The 18,629-nt window shown below is 38.9% G+C and overlaps 2 protein-coding genes across 6 annotated transcripts in view; both read left to right on the forward strand.

The window, feature by feature from the left end:
- Positions 1 to 17,892, forward strand: part of TNKS1BP1 (tankyrase 1 binding protein 1) — a 52,214-nt gene extending 34,322 nt beyond the window's left edge. For 3 of the 5 annotated variants that reach the window (XM_081316606.1, XM_081316609.1, XM_081316611.1), the window contains exon 12: positions 1,719 to 2,153. The gene's annotated coding sequence lies outside the window, so the exon portion shown is untranslated. Of the gene's footprint in view, positions 1 to 1,718; positions 2,154 to 3,233; positions 3,623 to 16,335 lie in introns of those variants that run through there. The other 2 variants (XM_081316607.1, XM_081316608.1) reach the window with 2 other exon arrangements.
- Positions 10,047 to 14,093, forward strand: APLNR (apelin receptor). The gene has a single exon (XM_081316665.1). It carries the CDS (start codon positions 11,848 to 11,850, stop codon positions 12,964 to 12,966), a length of 1,119 nt encoding a protein of 372 aa, XP_081172791.1. The 5' UTR covers positions 10,047 to 11,847; the 3' UTR covers positions 12,967 to 14,093.
- Positions 17,893 to 18,629: the final 737 nt, after the last annotated feature.

The raw sequence follows: 18,629 nt of genomic DNA on the forward strand, positions 1-18,629 counted from the left end.
GCCAGGGTTCCCACAGCAAAATGCTTATGGCTGCTCTAAGACCTGGAACTGCTGTCCCTAAGAAAGATCAGGCACTAAAACTCCCAACATTTTTCATAGCTGACAAGTTTGGAAGAATCACAAGAGTATCTGTTAGATTTCTGAATTGTCATTATCCATAAATCCTAAATTATCTCTTCCATGTGCTTCCTCACATTCTGACTTGAGATACATTTGCAGTGTCAAAAAGTTTTCATTAGCATTCCATAGTTGAGATTACAGGTTTTTTTAAATGAATTGATTCTGGGGGAATATTTGCATCCTCTGATACAATGTAGCAATGTGAATTGGGTTAATGTCTTTGCTCTCACTGGGCTCATCCCATTTCTTTGAAGATCATAGATAACTTTCTGGGCAAAACTTTGCACTGTCTATATTCTCCTTTGGCTTTTACTAAAACAGTGCTGTGAAATTGGGCTTCTTATATATTTCTCTCAACTTTTTGTTCCGATGGAAGCCCCAGCATTACTAGAGGACAGATTTTTTTCTTAGAATTGCTTGAGCGGGGGTGGGGGGAAGACTACATTAATATATTATTTTAGATGCATTGCAGCTGAGCCTAAGATGGCACTCTTGCATCCTAAATAGATATATTATTCTCTGGATTCATTATGTTCTTGCTTTTACTTGTTTGAGTCTCTGCAGTTAGGCACAATGGAATAGCCTAAGTTTTTCTTTTACCAGCAGCCAGATACCAGTATCCATATCTTGACAGAATTGAGACATGGTGACATTTACAGACCCTCTTTGTGATTTTTCTTTGTGAATAGCCTGGGTAAAAAAAAAAACAATCCTGGAGCTCATCATATGATGTGACCCAAAGGAAACGTGCTTGGAAATAGTTCTGCATGAATCAGCATTCTGCTGGTTTATGCAGTTATTATATTATCGTTCCCTACCATGCAAATGCATGAATAATGTCCCCCAGTGCAGAGTAGCCTGATAAATCACCCTGTATTTTACTTGCCCTTCTTTGATTGACTCGCTTTTAACTGAATTTTCATGCTAGCGGTTTGTCCAGTTAAGTCAGTTCCTGCCAAAGCACCCAGTGTAATAGTGGTAGTAGTAGCAATAGTAGCAATAATAGGAATAAAATATTATCAAATTTCCACTGAATCTTGAATGGGAATGCCAAGAGCTCACAAGATGCCATAATTTCAGTTAGAGAAGAGGTGTCAAACTGCTGGCCCGCAGGCCGGATACATCACCAGGAAACCGTGCCCACCCCATTGCCGGCAATGGCGAAAAAGCTCCCATACGTTGCACGACATCACATGACGTCATGAATTTGACATGTCTGAGTTAGAGCTAATTGGTTTTGCGCTAAAATATTTTGAGGTGGTGTTTGGGTAGCAGAGGCTGAAAAAATCACTAGCCCTTGATTTAAATTATTTTGTTGCAGAGTCTTTTTCCCATATAAGCCCTTGTCCCAAAGGCACTGCACAGGGGATCTGACACAATGCATAACTGAAAAGAGTTGAAAAAAGTCACCTGGCTACATACAATTAAATTGTCTCAAGGAGTGTGCTGGTTTGCAGGGGAGACTAAACCATTTGCCCATGAACTAGACTCGAGTGACTAATCCCAATTCTGTAGGTGGGATCGAGTGCTTCAGCAGACGGCCCTGCCAATTTTTGTAATTCTTGTCATTTTTGTTGTTGTTGTTGTTGTTGTTGCAGATATGCTGTCCTACTTCTGGGGCCTTAACATCAGATGTTCCGGTCAGCATTTTATGGGTTAGAGACGGAGTTCCCATTTAACATCTTGGAGGGATTTAGGGGAGGGAAGGGATTTGAGGGAAGAGGGAGGACGAAGCACATTTATGCACTTTGTATCACATTCACTCACTCATGCATACGGCGGTCGATTCTCTTTGCCATTATATTTTCCATTTCTTCCCCCCCCTTCTTGTGCTCCATATAAATTTATGAAATCTTTTTTTGTATAATCAAAATGCTTGGCACTAGCCCCTTTTCTTTCACACTAAGATAGGGAGGCAAGACAAGAAAGTGAGGCTTTCGCGCTCTCTCTGCTGCCATATATTGCATTTCAGACAAAGAGGAAAGGATTGTTTCCCCCTCGGTCACTTGAAATAAATAAAGGTTTTATGGCTACGAAGGCCCTGCTGTCGTATTTGCTTAAATGTAATCCTCTGATCTGTCTCCAGAGCCAACCTTGTTACTTGGCAACATAGTCTAGAGCTGGGCAGCCTACAAGGCTATAGCAAAATGCTGGTGGAGGGAGGTTTTCCCTTTTGTGGATGAAATGGTATGCTCTTCGAGATTTCTTATTTCTTACTTTAAAGCACAGGAGCAGACTGTTTGTTTGTTGGGAATTTAGGAGGAATGTGTTTGGATTCCCTGAAAGCTTTCAGCATAGTGAGTGTTTGATTTGGGAGGAGATTGACATACCCCTTGCAGGCATTTGAAGGATGTAGAAGTACATAACAAGAACTGTTACCCTTTCAATCAAATTGCATACTTGTTTCCTGTTCTTGGGAAATGACGCTTCTTGAAGCCTGAGGGCACCTACACCTGCACGTGCTGATGTCAATGTGCTTACACACCCACATAGCCAGTCCCTCTCTTCTCCCATGTACGCACATGTCGACGCAAAAGTACAATTTCCTCCTGATACCAAAGCAATAGCTGTACACTGTCTCAGGCATCATCTTCATTTATGCACACCTATGACTTAAAAGCCACTCATACATCTAGGGAAGAAAAAAAACTTAATAGGTGAAAGGCACCTCGATGCCACTAGATCTTGGCTTGTTCTACTTTGCAGTAAATAAGGTTGGAGGAATAATTTGGGTCCTGGCTGGAAGTCTGGTGGACTCAGATGCACTGCAGGGAGGCACTTCATGGCTAAGCAGACTCATTCTCCAAGAATCTTGGGTAGCCAAAAGATATTTCACTTTCACTGTAAGGACATTTAAGCAGTCTTCCCAAAACCCAAGTGTTTTAAAGGTAAAAGTAAAGGTTCCCCCGCACATGCGTGCTAGTCGTTTCCGACTCTAGGGGCCGGTGCTCATCTCCCTTTCAAAGCCGAAGAGCCAGCGCTTGTCCGAGGACGTCTCCGTGGTCATGTGGCCGGCATGACTAGACGCCAAAGGTGCACGGAACGCTGTTACCTTCCCACCGTAGTGGTCCCTCTTTTTCTACTTGCATTTTTACGTGCTTTCAAACTGCTAGGTTGGCAGAAGCTGGGACGAGTAACAGGCGCTCACTCTGTTACGCGGCACTCGGGATTCCACCTGCCAAACTGCCGACCATCTGATCGACAAGCTCAGCGTCCTAACCCACTGGTGTCTTAACATCGAAGGAACTCTGCTAAATAGATTTGAGCACACTAGATGGAGGTGTGGATGACTAGCTGGTTATGACCTGACCCTGGGGTACATCATATTGCAAGTTGTTTTCTTTTTGCAAATTCCATTATCTTTGAGTAATCCTTCTCTGGGCTAATGTTGGCAAAAGAACTAGGCCTTGTGGGTTCCACTTTACGAAGAAGAGCTTTGCTGAGTTTTAGTTTGATTAAACACCTGATTGTTTATTCATAATATTTATTCAATAAAGTACTTAATGAACAGGTGCTTGATTCTTTAAATAGCCAACACTATAGACGGATGCATGGATAGATGCACAAATAAACAATGTGTGGTTAATTCAAGAGTAGCACGGTGTGAGACACAACTCTTGTGGCTGAATCAGCCAAGGAATTGATGGTAAGTACATGTGATAGACACATTTTTTAAAATGTGCATTTGTATATACTGTCTTTTCACACAGACTTTCCTTTGTGTTTCCTGGATTTTTAACCAGGAATGTAATTCCTTAGTCACAATATAATGAGGAACTTGATGTATTACATTACACAAGAAACCACACCTTTAGTGTATGCATGCTAACCAACTTCAAAATGTATTTGTACATTTTATGAAATTTTGTTTTTTCCTCTCAACAATGTTTGAGCTCCTAAACTGGGAATACATAGTACTGTTGGAAATAGGGCATGCTCTGTTGATCCTACCTGTCTTATATAAGGATACAAATAGGTTTCTTATATATGGTTTTTAAAAAGATGCTTCTATTCAGTCTGACTTGGAATCAACCAGCTTGATGACTGCAATGAAGAATTCTGAACTTTGGTTCCTATATATTGGCATTCTTCATCTGTTAAATTTAGGAAAAAAATATAGCTGAGAGATGACTTGTTTCTATTTTGCCCTTAATTTTAATTGAAGATGGGGTGGAGTTCCATACTGTAGCATCCATCTCATTGCTTACTTCTGTATGCAATTTCTGAATTGCAGGTTTTGCCTGTAACTGTTAATTTCAGTCAGCAGAGGCCACTGCTGTACGTGCTAAACTTAACTGCAAGTACATCTTGCTCTGCATTTAGGGAATGCAAACAGACAAATTAGTGGTGAGAGGAAAAAAAGGTCGTCTCTAGAAAAGAAGAAAGGCTAGCAGCAGCAGCCCACATTTCTGGGTTTAAATAGAAAATATCTGCTAAGGTGATTCTCTTAACATCTTGTGCTAGACACCGAAATAACAGGTTATTTTTAAATGGAATTAAGTTGAAGTGTTAATAACACATTAGCAGGGATCCTGTAGCATCCAGATGATCAATCGCAGTGCCAACCAAATAGAGTTGTCAGGATGGGAATGGTAGTCCCCTATTCAACCTATGAGATTATGTGGGTAATTGCAGAGTCTACATCTTCATTTTTCAATCTAAAGCTAATGGCAAATCCCAAGCAATTATGTCAAACTTAAATGCAACGATCTGGGCTTATATTTCCATCCATCATTACAGCCAGTATTATAGTTAGCAGCTGTATTTACCCACAAAGTCTCAATTTTCCATATCTAAAGAATATTGTTTTCTCCATTTGGACACTTCTAACTCATAACTTAATAAATCTTATTAATTATAAAAAGTATAATTATTTTATAAATCTTTAAAGATTTATAATTTGAATGCTATTGAATAATAATAGTATTATTATTAGTATGATCAGTGTTATTTTCTTCCTTCCAGGGGCATTTTTGAAAAATGCTGCATAGATTTAGGTGTTCTAGTTAACGGTTTCTGCCTTTAGTCTTGTGCATTTAGTCCACAGAATTTCCTGCTAGAATCTCTGCAGGGATTTCCAGATGAAATATGAGAAATAGCGTCACAGATGTATGTCAGATATGACCATATGGAAGCATGATATTGCTAGCCATCAGGGTCAATGGATTTCTCAGCGGAAAATAAACTAGTTCATCCAGGGGCATCTTTTCTACATAACTTTTACATTAGTATTAAAGCAGCTTCGTATGAAATAATACCTTTTATGCCCCCATTCACACAACCTTACGTACAGTATTCAATTTATACTAAGAATGCTATCATAAGTAAACAAAAAAGCTCCAGACATTCCACCAGTATGGTTTGCAAACCACATACATTGTGGTAGTCTATAAGAGGATATAATGGCATCAATTTGGAAAAGTTTTCAAGCTCTTTTCCTGTTGGTAGTGATTATCAAACTTTTTCCCATAAGCTGGTGCAGGTTTTGGACAACACTAATAATATATTTAACTCTCCATTTTGAAATAATTCTCGTGCACTAAAGTGGCTAGCAGAATGTCACTGAAGAAACTGCCTGTATGCACTGTATGCAAAACTTCAACTATTCAAACATATTTTTGATTGCTTAACAGAAAGTGACCATCTGGTCAATATAATTCAATTTAACCAGCAATCCATTTCCATCTTGCACAAATAGCATGTTCCTTTATTCTGTAATTGTTAAGAAGTATAGCTGCATCACTGTCATAAACCATTGAGGATTATAATATGCAGGTTTGCTGTTGACATAAAACTGCTGGTCTTGCTGCATGCCTGATAATATTAAAAGCTGAAAAAAGCCATTATTTAGAGGCTGCTCAGAAAGAAGATGAGGTCAGGTCAAGGGCCCTGTTGTCCATTTCAAACGTTTCATCCATTTTTCACCTCTGATATACAACGCAAAGCAAACCACCTAGTGTTTTGCGCTCACCAAAGGCAGATACTGAACTGAATTTGATTAACCATTCATCTGTTATCCTTAAATTAATTACATCCATAAGATTTGGAAAAATCCAGTGTCTGTGATCCTATAGTTGCTTAGGTAGTCATGGCTTTGCACACTGTACTGGCTGGGTTCTCCCAGTAAAATACTTAACATGAAGTTGACCTATTTAGTGTCTCATGTAATAACAGGTAGTCCTCAACTTACAACAGTTCATTTAGTGACCGTTCAAAGTTACAATGGCACTGGGAAAAGTGACTTATGACCATTTTTCACACCTATGACCGTTGCAGCATCCCCGTGATCATGTGGTTTACATTCGGATGCTTGACAACTGGTTCATATTTATGACGGTTGCAGTGTTCTGGGGTCACGAGATCATCTTTTGCGACCTTTTGACAAGCAAAGTCAGTGGGCAAGCCAGATTCATTTAACAACCATGTTACTAATTTTACCACTGCAGCGATTCACTTAAGTGCAATAAGAAAAGTGGTAAAATGGGGCAAAACTCACTTAACAAATGTCTCACTTTGCAACATAAATTCTGGGCTCAATTATGGCCGTAAGTCAAGGACTACCTGTAATTAAGGTGTTCGACTGGGAAAGTGAAGAGACAGAATCGAGCCCATCTGGATTCCCATGGTTGCTGACAGAAGCTCAGAGGAAAGGCAGATAATTAAATTCCTGTTATCTCCACCAGCATGGCAATGGCAAGGGTTCATATTATAATTTAAGACGGCTAAGAGACAGAATGTTTCCTTGCTGTGAACAATATGGCTGGATTATGGCTTGTTTGTCATCAGATGTTTTAACTGTATTGCGATTTACTGAGCTCCTAAAGGAAGACACAGGCATTTAAAAAGCTTTCTTACTATCTTAAGTCACTTCTCATCCAGAATGGGATTCTCTGCTATTCATATCCCCTTATTGTTACAGTGAGACAGACTATAAATATTTTGCTTGCTATGTCCTGGGCTCAGAACCCATTTCTTCTTTTCCTGACTTCCCTTCCTGTCTCCATCCCATTTCCTCTCCCCACCCCCATCTCTTGTCAGGGTTTTTTTTTCTTTCTTTCTTACATTGCACATTTGGAGCACAAAGTTTAAAGTGACATAAATAGAAAGGTGATGGATCGAAGGAAAAAAGGTTGACCAACTTTCAGCTGAATAGCAAATCTTTCCATACAGAAACCTTTCCCTTTATGCTGTTCCATGAACAGGGAAGTATGACTTCTAAACAAACTAACAAAAAAATCTCCCGTTCTTTTCGATTTACAGCACTCTGTTTATATTCAGTAAGGGTATCAGGTAGTTTATCCCATTAAACCACTTGGGTAAAATCAGCCATGCTTCTTTTCCTTGCGTTTTCCATACCTTTTTAACCTTAAATACCTCATATGAAAAATAATGAACAGCTATTCTCATTTATGGATTTTAAAGGAATGATATAACTTTCCAATATTGAAGGAGTTGTAAGAACAATAACAGCAGCTGTGCTATCAATTCTTGTTAAAACAAATCTATTCTATTAAAGCCTGATGGAGCTTTCAGGTGTCGGTGCCCCCCCCCACATCCTTTTCAACTAGCAGGAGTTCTAATTTGTGCAACCTTTTTGTAATTTTATGCAAAATCTCAGCATTATTGCACACATTTTAATATTTTGGCCTTGCTTTCAGTTTATAGATTAAAACTCGGGCTCACACTCACCAAGTTTGACCGAGAAGTAACATCTCATTCTTGAATCATATTAACTCTTTGGTTCACAAAGCCACTAGGCTTAGTTTAAAGGTCACATGCAGGTCTTAAAATGGTGTTATGCATGCTTATTAATCAAGCTTTCTGGTTTATACGCTTAATCATATGAACATAGCCTATTGTCAGGCTTTTTCCATAACGTAAATTCTAGTAACCTGAGCCATATGACCAGGGGTGTCAAACTGCCGGCCCATTGGCCAGTTGCATCATACGGAGGCCCCGCCCACCCGAGCTCCAGCAATGCAAAAACGTCATGATACGTTGAGACACGTCACATGACGCAGCTAGTTTGACATCCGTGCATATGACCATTGGAGGATACTGGGATCTATAGCTTAACAACAATTTGTGGGGGCTGCTAATAGAGAATATGGATGATTTCAAACTTTATGGTGTGGACTTCCTTTTTTCAAGTATTCCCCAGAAATAAATATAATAGGCTGACCTAGTCAGGATAACATATTCTAGTCTGTAGGGTCTACCAAGAACTTCAGCCTGCCTCTGGGAAACAGACTGCTTTCTAAAGAACTAATTGTATATTCAATATTTTACTCACTGATCTACATTATAGAGTTGTTAATGACTACTGAAATAAAGCATGGAATATTCTGAATATTCTAAAGCAGCATCAAAATGTTAAATTATAGTTACTTGAGATCATCCAAAATTTAAAAGTGCAGCTAGGAACACTTGAAAAAATATTTGGAAGATGTGCTTTGAGCCTCATACACAAGCATATCATCTCTCTGCACTTCATTAATGTAGCCCATGCTTTTTCAAACTTCTGTTCAGTGAGACTGAACACATTGTTCTAAACCCAATGTAGGCTGTTTGGTTTTAACTTAGAAGGCTGAGCAAATCCAGTCACCATTTGTAACATGGTTTATGGTTTAGTGCAATGTCTGAACAAGCCAGCTAATCTGACTCATTCAACAAACTAAGAAATATGGTCTAGTACAACTTCTTTTATTTAGGGTTTGAGACAGACCTAGATAACTTTTAGATTTTATTTTTTTCAAACTTGGGTGATCAAATTACCTACTGTGTGACTTTGTCCAAGCATAACTGCTGGTAACCTGAAACCAACATAGCATCTGGCAGGAAAGCATAACTCAATGAACTTGTCACCTTTTCTGTACTCCATCTGAAGATGGTCATCAGAGCAGGTTTTTATGGCTTCTACACTATTCCAGTTTTCTCCTAGCCAGCATTTTGCATTCTATTTATTTTGACAAGGACTCTTGGAAAATTAAAAACTTGCTGATTATCTCAACATTTCCGTTGGTCCCACTGAGGGTTCTGACTGATCACACGTTCTCCAAGAATTTAAACTGATATTTATTAACTTAACAATAGATATTTGTATGATTTGAGCACATGTCCTAGTTTTAAACCAGACATACTTGCTTTAATTTCTAAACTAATCCCAGTGAGAAGAGTGGTGGTTATCTGGATCTGAGAGGCCTGGATTCAAATCCCCCTTCATTTACTGTGTGACTTAATGCCTGTCATTTAGTCTTAGCCTAATCTACCTTCCAGGATGGCTGCATAGACTAAATGAGGGAATTATAAATGTCATTTTTGGGGCCTCTGAAGGATGCAGGTCACAGAGATTTTGGAGTTGTTCTGGAATGTTTTGTTTTTCCTACTTTTAACCAAGGGAGAATTCTAACATTTCAAAGAGTTGGGACAGGCCTGAATTACTTGCTAGTTGCTTTGTTATTCTGATGATAGTGCCACACAGAACTCCTTATGTCATAAACACAGACACTTGGATGATAACCAGGATAGCTGACAGAAATTATCAGGCTGATCAGTAAAGCACAAAGAGAAGATTAAATACCAAAGCCATAAATGGCTTGTAAGAGTGGGTGCTATGTTCAGCACGAAGCCATTTTCTAATCCAGCAAGCCAGATATTCCTGGGAAGGCAGATAAAACCCATCAAAAGGCAAGCTAGGTGGCTAGCAGTTCCATTGCTGCAGGTACTTCAAAAGAGCTGGTTATAGCTTTACAGACAGATACGGGTAGCAACTATGGCCTGGTTCTATCCAGTAGAGACTGGAATATCAGAAGTTGCCTGGTTTCAGGTTGTTCTTTCATATAGTTTCTATATCTGATGTTTTGACCATGTCAGATTGAATCGTCCAACTGTCCTAAAGCTGCAAGAAATAAATTAACAGACTATAAAGACAGTGACAATTTTTCATTAGTGAATATGCAGTCTTATTAGACATTGTACAGCTTATTTAATTTGTAAACTGCTTTACTCTTTGATATGAGCTTCATATAGAGGCCGTGTTTTCTGTGGGAACTGCACAAAGACATTTCTTTGGGAACTGAGCATAAACTGGGATTGGAGCATTTTAGATGCAGTGCCAGAGATTTAGATCAGCTATAATGAATTCCTAATAATCTCTTTTTTGTTGTTTTTTAAGTTGATAGAAGACTTTAATTCAGGTTTGCTTTTTTTAGAAAAAAATATCTACAGGTAGTCCTCAACTTACAGTTTGTTTAAGGACTATTCAAAGTTACAACAGTACTGAAAAAAGTGACTTACTTATGACCATTTTTCACGCTTATGACCATTGCAGCATCCCCACAGCCATGTGATTTACATTCAGGTGCCTGACAACTGATTCATATTTATGACAGTTGCAATATCCCGGGGTCATGTGACCATCTTTTGCAACCTTCTAACAAGCAGAGTCAATGGGGAAGCCAAATTAACCACGTTACTAATTTAACAACTGCAGCGATTCACTTAACAAATGCGGCAAGAAAAGTCGTAAAATGGGACAAAATCACATAACAAATTTCTCACTTTGTAACAAATTCTGGACTCAGTTGTGATCGTACATTGAGGACTACCTGTATTTTAGTATACGTATATAGTATCCTCAGTGTTATAAATTATTTATCAAATTTTTAAAACTCAGGAACTTTGATTTTAGTCTACAGTTTGGCAAATTTCCAAAATATTTTTCAAGTGATTGGATCGTCTAGAAATATCCCATGGATCTAAAGTTTCGACAATTCACCACCAATGATCTCTGCAGACCAAAGAATGACTTAATTATCTCCCCCCCTCTTTCTCTCCCCCCCACATGCTTCTCTCTGAGATGTTTGCTGGGAGTCCCAACACCTTGGCTGCATTCTTCCCAGCTCTGCCCCCACCACCTTAGTTTTCAAAGCCTTTCAAGGAGCCAAGCAGAATAATGTTCAACTTGCTTAATAAAAGCTTATTTACGTATACGTATGAACACACCACGTCTTTTTCATTGACAAACTTTTCTTAATATGCTACTATTATAATGTGATCACAGAATGTCTTAAAGTCAATGATGGTTCGTTCTGGGGGGGGGGGGAAACCTGCTTAGATCACTTGGCTGCTGAAACTGAAAAAAGTTCATAATTGTGAAACCGAGTCTTTAGGCAAGGGTGATCAGGTTAGCAGGGCGTCTGGGAACCCTGGTATTTGGATTATCACTCCATGCCACCCACCCAGCATTTCTGCTTGTCTTAAGCCACATTCCTTTCCTTGGTCTGAGAAGCTTAGGCTGAGAGCACATGTAGAGAGTGTTGCTGAAGGGGAGGGTCCAAATGGCAGATGGAGCTGCCCAGCACCACAGGGGTCAATTCATCCAATTCACATAAGGATGTTGAGTGAAAGCAAGGGGAGGACTGGGAGAAGGGGGCTGGGATATACAAAGATTTTAAGACAAGTCAAAAGGAAACTACTACTACAGTAGGAGTGAGTGGTGTGTGAGAGAGATGACACAGACTGAGGAAGGCACTGGCCAGATCTGTCTACAGCTTTGAAAAGAAGGAGGTAACAGAAAGACACAAATGAGCTGAGAGACCCAGCAAATTTTTTTTTTTTTGCTCTTCTTTCTACACAAGAACTTTGCCAAGATTTATCCTGCTGAGTGATCTGGAAATTAAAAAAAGGAACTTCTTCAGAGCATATTCTTCTCTTCTTCCAGCAGAAATGGAATTTGGCAACGATACTGATAATAACTCAAGCAACTATGAATGCGACTACGATGACTGGAGTTCTTCCAAAATCCTAATTCCTTCAATCTATTTGCTTGTTTTCTTTCTGGGCACCACTGGCAATGGTTTGGTGCTATGGACTGTTTTCCGAGGAGGACAAGAAAAGCGACGTTCAGCAGATACATTCATTGCAAACCTGGCAATAGCTGACCTGACTTTTGTGGTCACTTTGCCACTATGGGCTACCTACGTGGTCCTGGACTACCATTGGTCTTTTGGCTCTTTTGCCTGCAAACTCAGTAGCTACCTGGTCTTTGTCAATATGTACGCCAGTGTCTTCTGCCTCACAGGGCTCAGCTTTGACCGCTACTTGGCTATTGTTCGCCCTATAGCCAATGCCAAGCTGAGGTCAAAAGCTAGTGGGCTTCTAATGACCATTGTGCTCTGGACCATGGCAGCTCTCTTAGCCCTGCCAGCCATGATTTTCCGGAGAACCGGAGTATTCAATGGGAATGACAAAGTGACATGTTTCATGGATTATTCAAGTGTGGCAACCAACAGTACTGAGGCAGCCTGGGAAGCAGGGCTTGGCTTGTCCTCTACCCTGATGGGATTTGTAATCCCCTTTGCCATCATGCTGACTTGCTACTTCTTCATTGCCCGTACAATTGCAGGCCACTTTCGAAAGGAGCGCAGTGAAGGATTGAGGAAGCGGAAGCGCCTGCTAACCATCATCATTGTGCTCGTGACCACTTTCGCAATCTGCTGGCTCCCCTTCCACTTGGTGAAAACCATCTACATGCTAATGGACTGGGAGGTGATGCCGTTGTCCTGCAGCTTCCATGCCTTTCTGAGCAATCTCCACCCGTACTGCAGCTGCTTGGCCTATGTCAACAGCTGCCTCAATCCTTTTCTCTATGCCTTCTTTGATCCTCGTTTCCGACAAGCTTGTGCGGCTGTCCTCTGCTGCACATCAGGGCACTTGCCTGGAGCTACAGGAGACAAATCAGCCAGCTATTCATCTGGTCATAGCCAGAACCATTTAGGGAAGAACATGGAAGCAGGACAGGAGAAACAGTGTCCTGACAGCCAAGAGACTTTGCTTCATGGGTAAAAATGGAATAATGTCAAGCAGCCATGATAAACTGCATACAACGAGTCTCTCCTCTCTCCCCTTTTAATTTTTTTCCCTTGCATCATTCTAGCATCAGATTTTCTTTCTTTTCTTAATGTTACATTTTTAATTTTTTAAATTGGTAAGTCTGTTTTAACAGACATAATATTCATCCCTTCCTTCTTTATTCTGCTCGGTTGTCCACTGTTAACAATGTCTATGTTATATAGGGATTATGCTAGGAGGTGGAAAAAGTATTTCATCCTGTTCTGAAACACAATGCTGCATACACAGCTGGTGGTTCTTCTAATGAAATTTACATGGACTTTTAAATGGACTTGTAAAGGCTTGTGCTGGTTATTGGTTGACCTGAGCTTTGAAGTGTTTTGAAAACTTGCAATAGGTTTTTGAAATGTTCAGTGAAATAGTAGAACTATGTACAAGTTGCATGAAATCAGGGAGTTCATTTTTAAGGGAATGCACTTGGAAGCTTGCTGCATATCTGCTGTCTATAGTCATTCTTTGGTGTTTCGAGCCAGCTCTGTTGAACAATTCCTGTTTAAGAAATGCTTCTATCCTACACCCCAGATTTTCTTACTTTTTCTTATCATGTCACTGAGGCATGGTTCCTTGGCAACTTCAAATTCCTTCATTTTCCTTGTTCTATGGAAAGAAATGATTGCAGCCCCAGAAATTTTGAGTTTTAATATTCATCACAATGGAGAACTGGCACCATGGACAGAAAACTTTAGTCTGCAAGCCTATTTCTTCCTATGTATGAAGACAGCTTCTTCAAACATAGCAATTGTACTTTGTTCTTTGCTCTAACATCTGTCCTATCAAAGTAAAGGCCCTCAATTCAAAACTATTATTTTGTTTAAAAAAACAAAACACTTGAATGGTTCAGCAGCAAAATCTAGCTTTCTTTCTTTCTTTCTTTCTTTCTTTCTTTCTTTCTTTCTTTCTTTCTTTCTTCCTTCCTTCCTTCCTTCCTTCCTTCCTTCCTTCCTTCCTTCCTTCCTTCTTTCTTTCTTTCTTTCTTTCTTTCTTTCTTTCTTTCTTTCTTTCTTTCTTTCTTTCTTTCTTTCTTTCTTTCTTTCTTTCTTTCTTTCTTTCTTTCTTTTTCTTTCGACAATTCAGAGGGAGCTGGTTTCTCCCAGAATAAAATGTAATATTCTTACTGCTTAATACACAATCTTAAGAGAGGCTGGGAAACAATATCATGCTTGCATTGATAAAAATGTTTTCTTTGTAAGGATTGGGTCCATTACTCAACTTGCCTATACTTTATTCACTTTATTCAGTACATTTATGTCATAAAAGTGCTGAATAAAATTTTAAGTCATGCAGAAAAATGCTTTGAGTTTCTCTTATTGAATTGATCTGCTGATTAAGATTTTTTAAATATATACAGCTTTTTAAAGGTGCATCCTTTATTATTAATAACTAAGGGGCAGTGTAAAACTGGACAAGAAGTTGTACATTTATACAGACTTAATGATTTTTTTAAAAAACAATCACAAATCCTTTTTACTTTAATTTTTTTTGTTGCAATTAAATTTGCAAGGAAGTGCTGTAAATTGAAAAGTGGTTTTGAACATTAAAATATTCTTTCTGAATTAAAAAAATAATTAGGATATTCAAATGTGTTCATATTATCCTATTATTATTATTATTATTCCCTATATCATTTTTTTAGATTCTAGAATTTATTCTGAATCTGAATTGCTGGGATAGAATTATAGATTTAAAATGTTTGTAATCTGTTTGCCAGTTTTCTTTATACAAGATAAAACATTCTTATCAGTTAGTAAAACATGGCTGGACATGTTATTGCTCATCACTATGACATATACATGTGAAAGAATGAAGAGATAAGTTTGCCCAGGACTGTTCCATTTTAGGGTAAAAATAGAAAGTTTAAATTTTAAATGTACCCTTGAGAGTAAACACTGCCTTTCCAAATTTAGAAAATAGCATTTCATAAAAGCATTTCCCCTGTCATTTTAGCTTTGTAGGCATAAGGTAGGCTTTAAATGCAAGCAACTACAATTAGAAGTGATATAGGCCAACTGCCCCTCCCCCCAAATACGTCTTGATTCTGTTGAATGTATAAAATGACCTTGGGTGTGTCTTACTCTTTTTAGCTTTCAACGCAATATAAAATGATAGATTTTTTAGATTCCTTATTTAGTGTGTTGAATGACTATTGACTGGGCCTAAAAGTACCACAGAAGGAACAGAGTATAGGATCCTCAGTGAGGGAGAGGAATGGTCAGATAATTGCCTTTGAATTCCTCTGTTATGTACAGGTATGAATATGCATAATGCAAAACAAAAAGCTGGATAGTGTTTTTATTGTTTTGATTAATATAAGTGGGCTTCATTTTCAAAAATTCCTATATCATCTGCATTGTGATGGGAGCCGAACAGCTGGGGTGGATCTCAGGAAAATCACAGATACTGATTCAGAATGTGGATCCAGCTAGGCAGTATTGCCCACACTGAGTGGTGTCAACTGTCAAAGGTTACAGCTCTGACTCTTTTCAGCCCTAGATGGAGATGTTGGGAACCCCAACTGGGTCCTCTTGTATGCAAAACATATTTTCTGCTACTGAGCTGCAGTCTCCCACCTAACTTCTGAAGATGGTCAAAAGAAATAAAGAGCGTTTAACTGGAGAATTAAATAAAACCTCAATGAATGTGTACCTCAGAGTTTTTATTGAAAAGATTATGGTTTGAATGTTTTCCTTCCTTCCCTCTTTATTCTGTGAGGCAGAAGAAAAACTGACATACATATGCATATAATGAAAGTCTTGGGGGGGGAGAAGGAGATGGAGGGGGTTGTCAGTTCTTCTGCAACTCTGGTTATAAAACAGAATATGTCCCAGATTCATAAGGCCCTGTCTACTTATACCTATCAACCTGTCAGGGAACCATTTTGATTCCACATTAGAGCCCCAAAGTTAGAAACTTAACAGGTAAGCTTTGGAATTTCCAAAAATGTTTTGTCATGCGAGCTGATAAATGAAAAGAAAGAGGACAAAGAAGAGAAGAAAAAAGTAGTTAAGGTTCATGGTAGAGGGATAATATTTAATTATTTCTGAGGTGAAACAGGGGAGATACATTGCAGATGTTCAAATTAGATTCTGTCAAATGCTACATGGCTTTCAGGTTGCACCTGAAAATCTCCCATGGGTGGCTGAGAAGAAGCTAATTAACAATTATAGATTTCTTCCTCCATTTGAAAATATAAAATACAGCTGTTAGAACTATGTTTATCCTTAGTTGAAATACATATTTCAATTCTGTGTTTGATTGAAATTGTATAAAGCGAATACACAAAACATGTTTATTGTTTTTTTACAGGTGAACGACCTTGAAAATATGCTAATACTGAAAATTTGAAATGTGCATATTATCAAGGGTAATGAGATAAGGAAAATATCCAGAACAGATATACGTATGGGTTGAATGGATTAGCAAATGGGGAAGACAGAAGAACCATTGTCAGAGAAAATTATATAATGTCAGGGATGAAATGACAAATTTTGTTCTACACCATGATGCAAACTCCTTTTTGTAGCTCTCCAGAAGATTCTTGTGCTAAAGAAGAATCCTTTCTTTCTAGAAGGAATGGATTTGATTTTTTCCCCAAAGAGACACTAACATTTGCAATCATAAGAATGAGCACATTGGTGCAATATTTTTTTGTTTGTTTGTTTGGAGTTGGGGCAGGTTTATCATTTTTTAATGGGGAGGGTTATCCTTGTGTATGCTGCTATCTATCCCTTACATATAGGTGTGTGTGAAGTGAGCTGCTGACATCCTCTACTCCAGGCAATTATGGCCTCTTTATAACATGTGGACTTCAACTCTCAGAATTCCTGAACCAGCCACGTTGGTTCATGGGGGTTGAAGTCTATAGGTTGTAAAGGGGCCATAGTTACCCACTCCTTCTTTAATCTGTAATATTTTCACAAACAAATTCACTTAACTTTGCACGGTCCCTGGCCTGCTTTGCCAGATTTATAATAAATGAGGGGGCTGTAGCCAGACTGGGAAAGATTCAGACCACAGGGTTTGAAACTCAACACTGTATAGGAATAACATCTGGAGATTATGAAAGCTTGTTTTGTTTCAGGTCAGTTCTCTTCATTTTTCTTAAGGTTGCTTTACTGCTGCAATTGAAGTGTAGGCATTGCAGGTTGTAGCTGGGCAATATAGCAATAGCACTTAGAATTATATACTGCTTCACAATGCTTTACAGCCCTCTCTAAGCGGTTTACAGAGTCAGCATATTGCCCCCAACAATCTGGGTCCTCATTTTACTGATCTCGGAAGTTTGGAAGGTTGAGTCAGTCAACCTTGAGCCGGTCAGGATCGAACTGCTGGCAACTGGCAATCAGCAGAATTAGCCTGCAATACTGCATTCTAACCACTGCACCACCAGGACTCCAGTATGCTATAGAGGCAGACTCTCCAGGTATTTTTTTGCTTCTCAAACACATTAATCTCATTTGCAGAATAATCTGGTTGGGTTTGACTTTGACCTCAGACTTATGGTGGTATTGGATTATGGCGAGATTAGTTTTGTGAAGGCCATGAAATAGGTTGAGGTTGGTCATAGCTACTGAGCCATGTGGAAAAGTAACTTCAGAAGCCAAGAGGCATCTTTAAAATGATTAAGGGTGGTACCTGTGGTGAAAGTAAGGATCTTCTTGGAAGCCCACCCAGAGTTATAAGACCAGGAAAGGAGCAACTCAGGAAAATCTCCCTTGATTACCTATGCAGGTGTGCTCTAGTGGGACAAGTTAGGCTTAGATAGTAAGAATCATGAGGTGATTTTGGCATTTAAGCATATTCCGGCATTATTAGAGTGCTAAAGGTTTTGTTTTTGATAAATAAATGTGTCACCCAAACTTACCATGTCTTGTCTCTTTATTTGCTGGGAGATTCCTAATGAGCCTTTCTCTCTAGTCTCCCCACTGTGCCCATTTTGAAAATTAAGAGGGACAAATGGTGAAGAAGGTGCCAACCCCCTGATTCATTTAAGTGGTGGGATTGTGTAAAGCCAACTGTGATTGTGGGAAATCTGGATGTAGAGCTGACAAAAGAAAACTAATTTCATCTCCTTTGCAAGTTCATTCCTTTCATGGGATAGGATGACTGAAAAGAACATCAAAGAAGCTTCCCAACCTCAAAAAACCCCTCCAAAGTATTTTTTTTGGCTTTAGTTTCTTCCTTGGGAAAAATCCTATCAGAAGCCATTTCCTCCAATAGGATCTATTTGTAAGAATCCCTAAATTATCTGAAATCCGATACTGATATTGATCTGATAACTCTCACTGGCTTCTTTCAACTTGACTATAATCTGACAATGATATTGGATAAATGGAAATCAAAAATTGTTCCTTCAGGTCACAGGAGTTATGCTGACAATCTAAAAGAGGACCAGGTAACAATCTGATTGCTATTGCACATCTTTTAGGAAGTGGAAAGATAGATTTTGTTCTGGCTAATAGAGCTGAGGCACTCCAGTAGCTTTTCCCTGGAGGTGTTCCTTATTTTTAATGTTTATTGACATTTCTCATATGTTCTTGTAATTTGTATTTCCTAATCAATTTAGATTTAACTGCTACGTTTGAATAAGACCCAGAAGG

The sequence above is a fragment of the Vipera berus genome (assembly GCF_964194415.1).
Source record: "Vipera berus genome assembly, chromosome: 1".
Lineage (NCBI taxonomy): Eukaryota > Metazoa > Chordata > Lepidosauria > Squamata > Viperidae > Vipera > Vipera berus.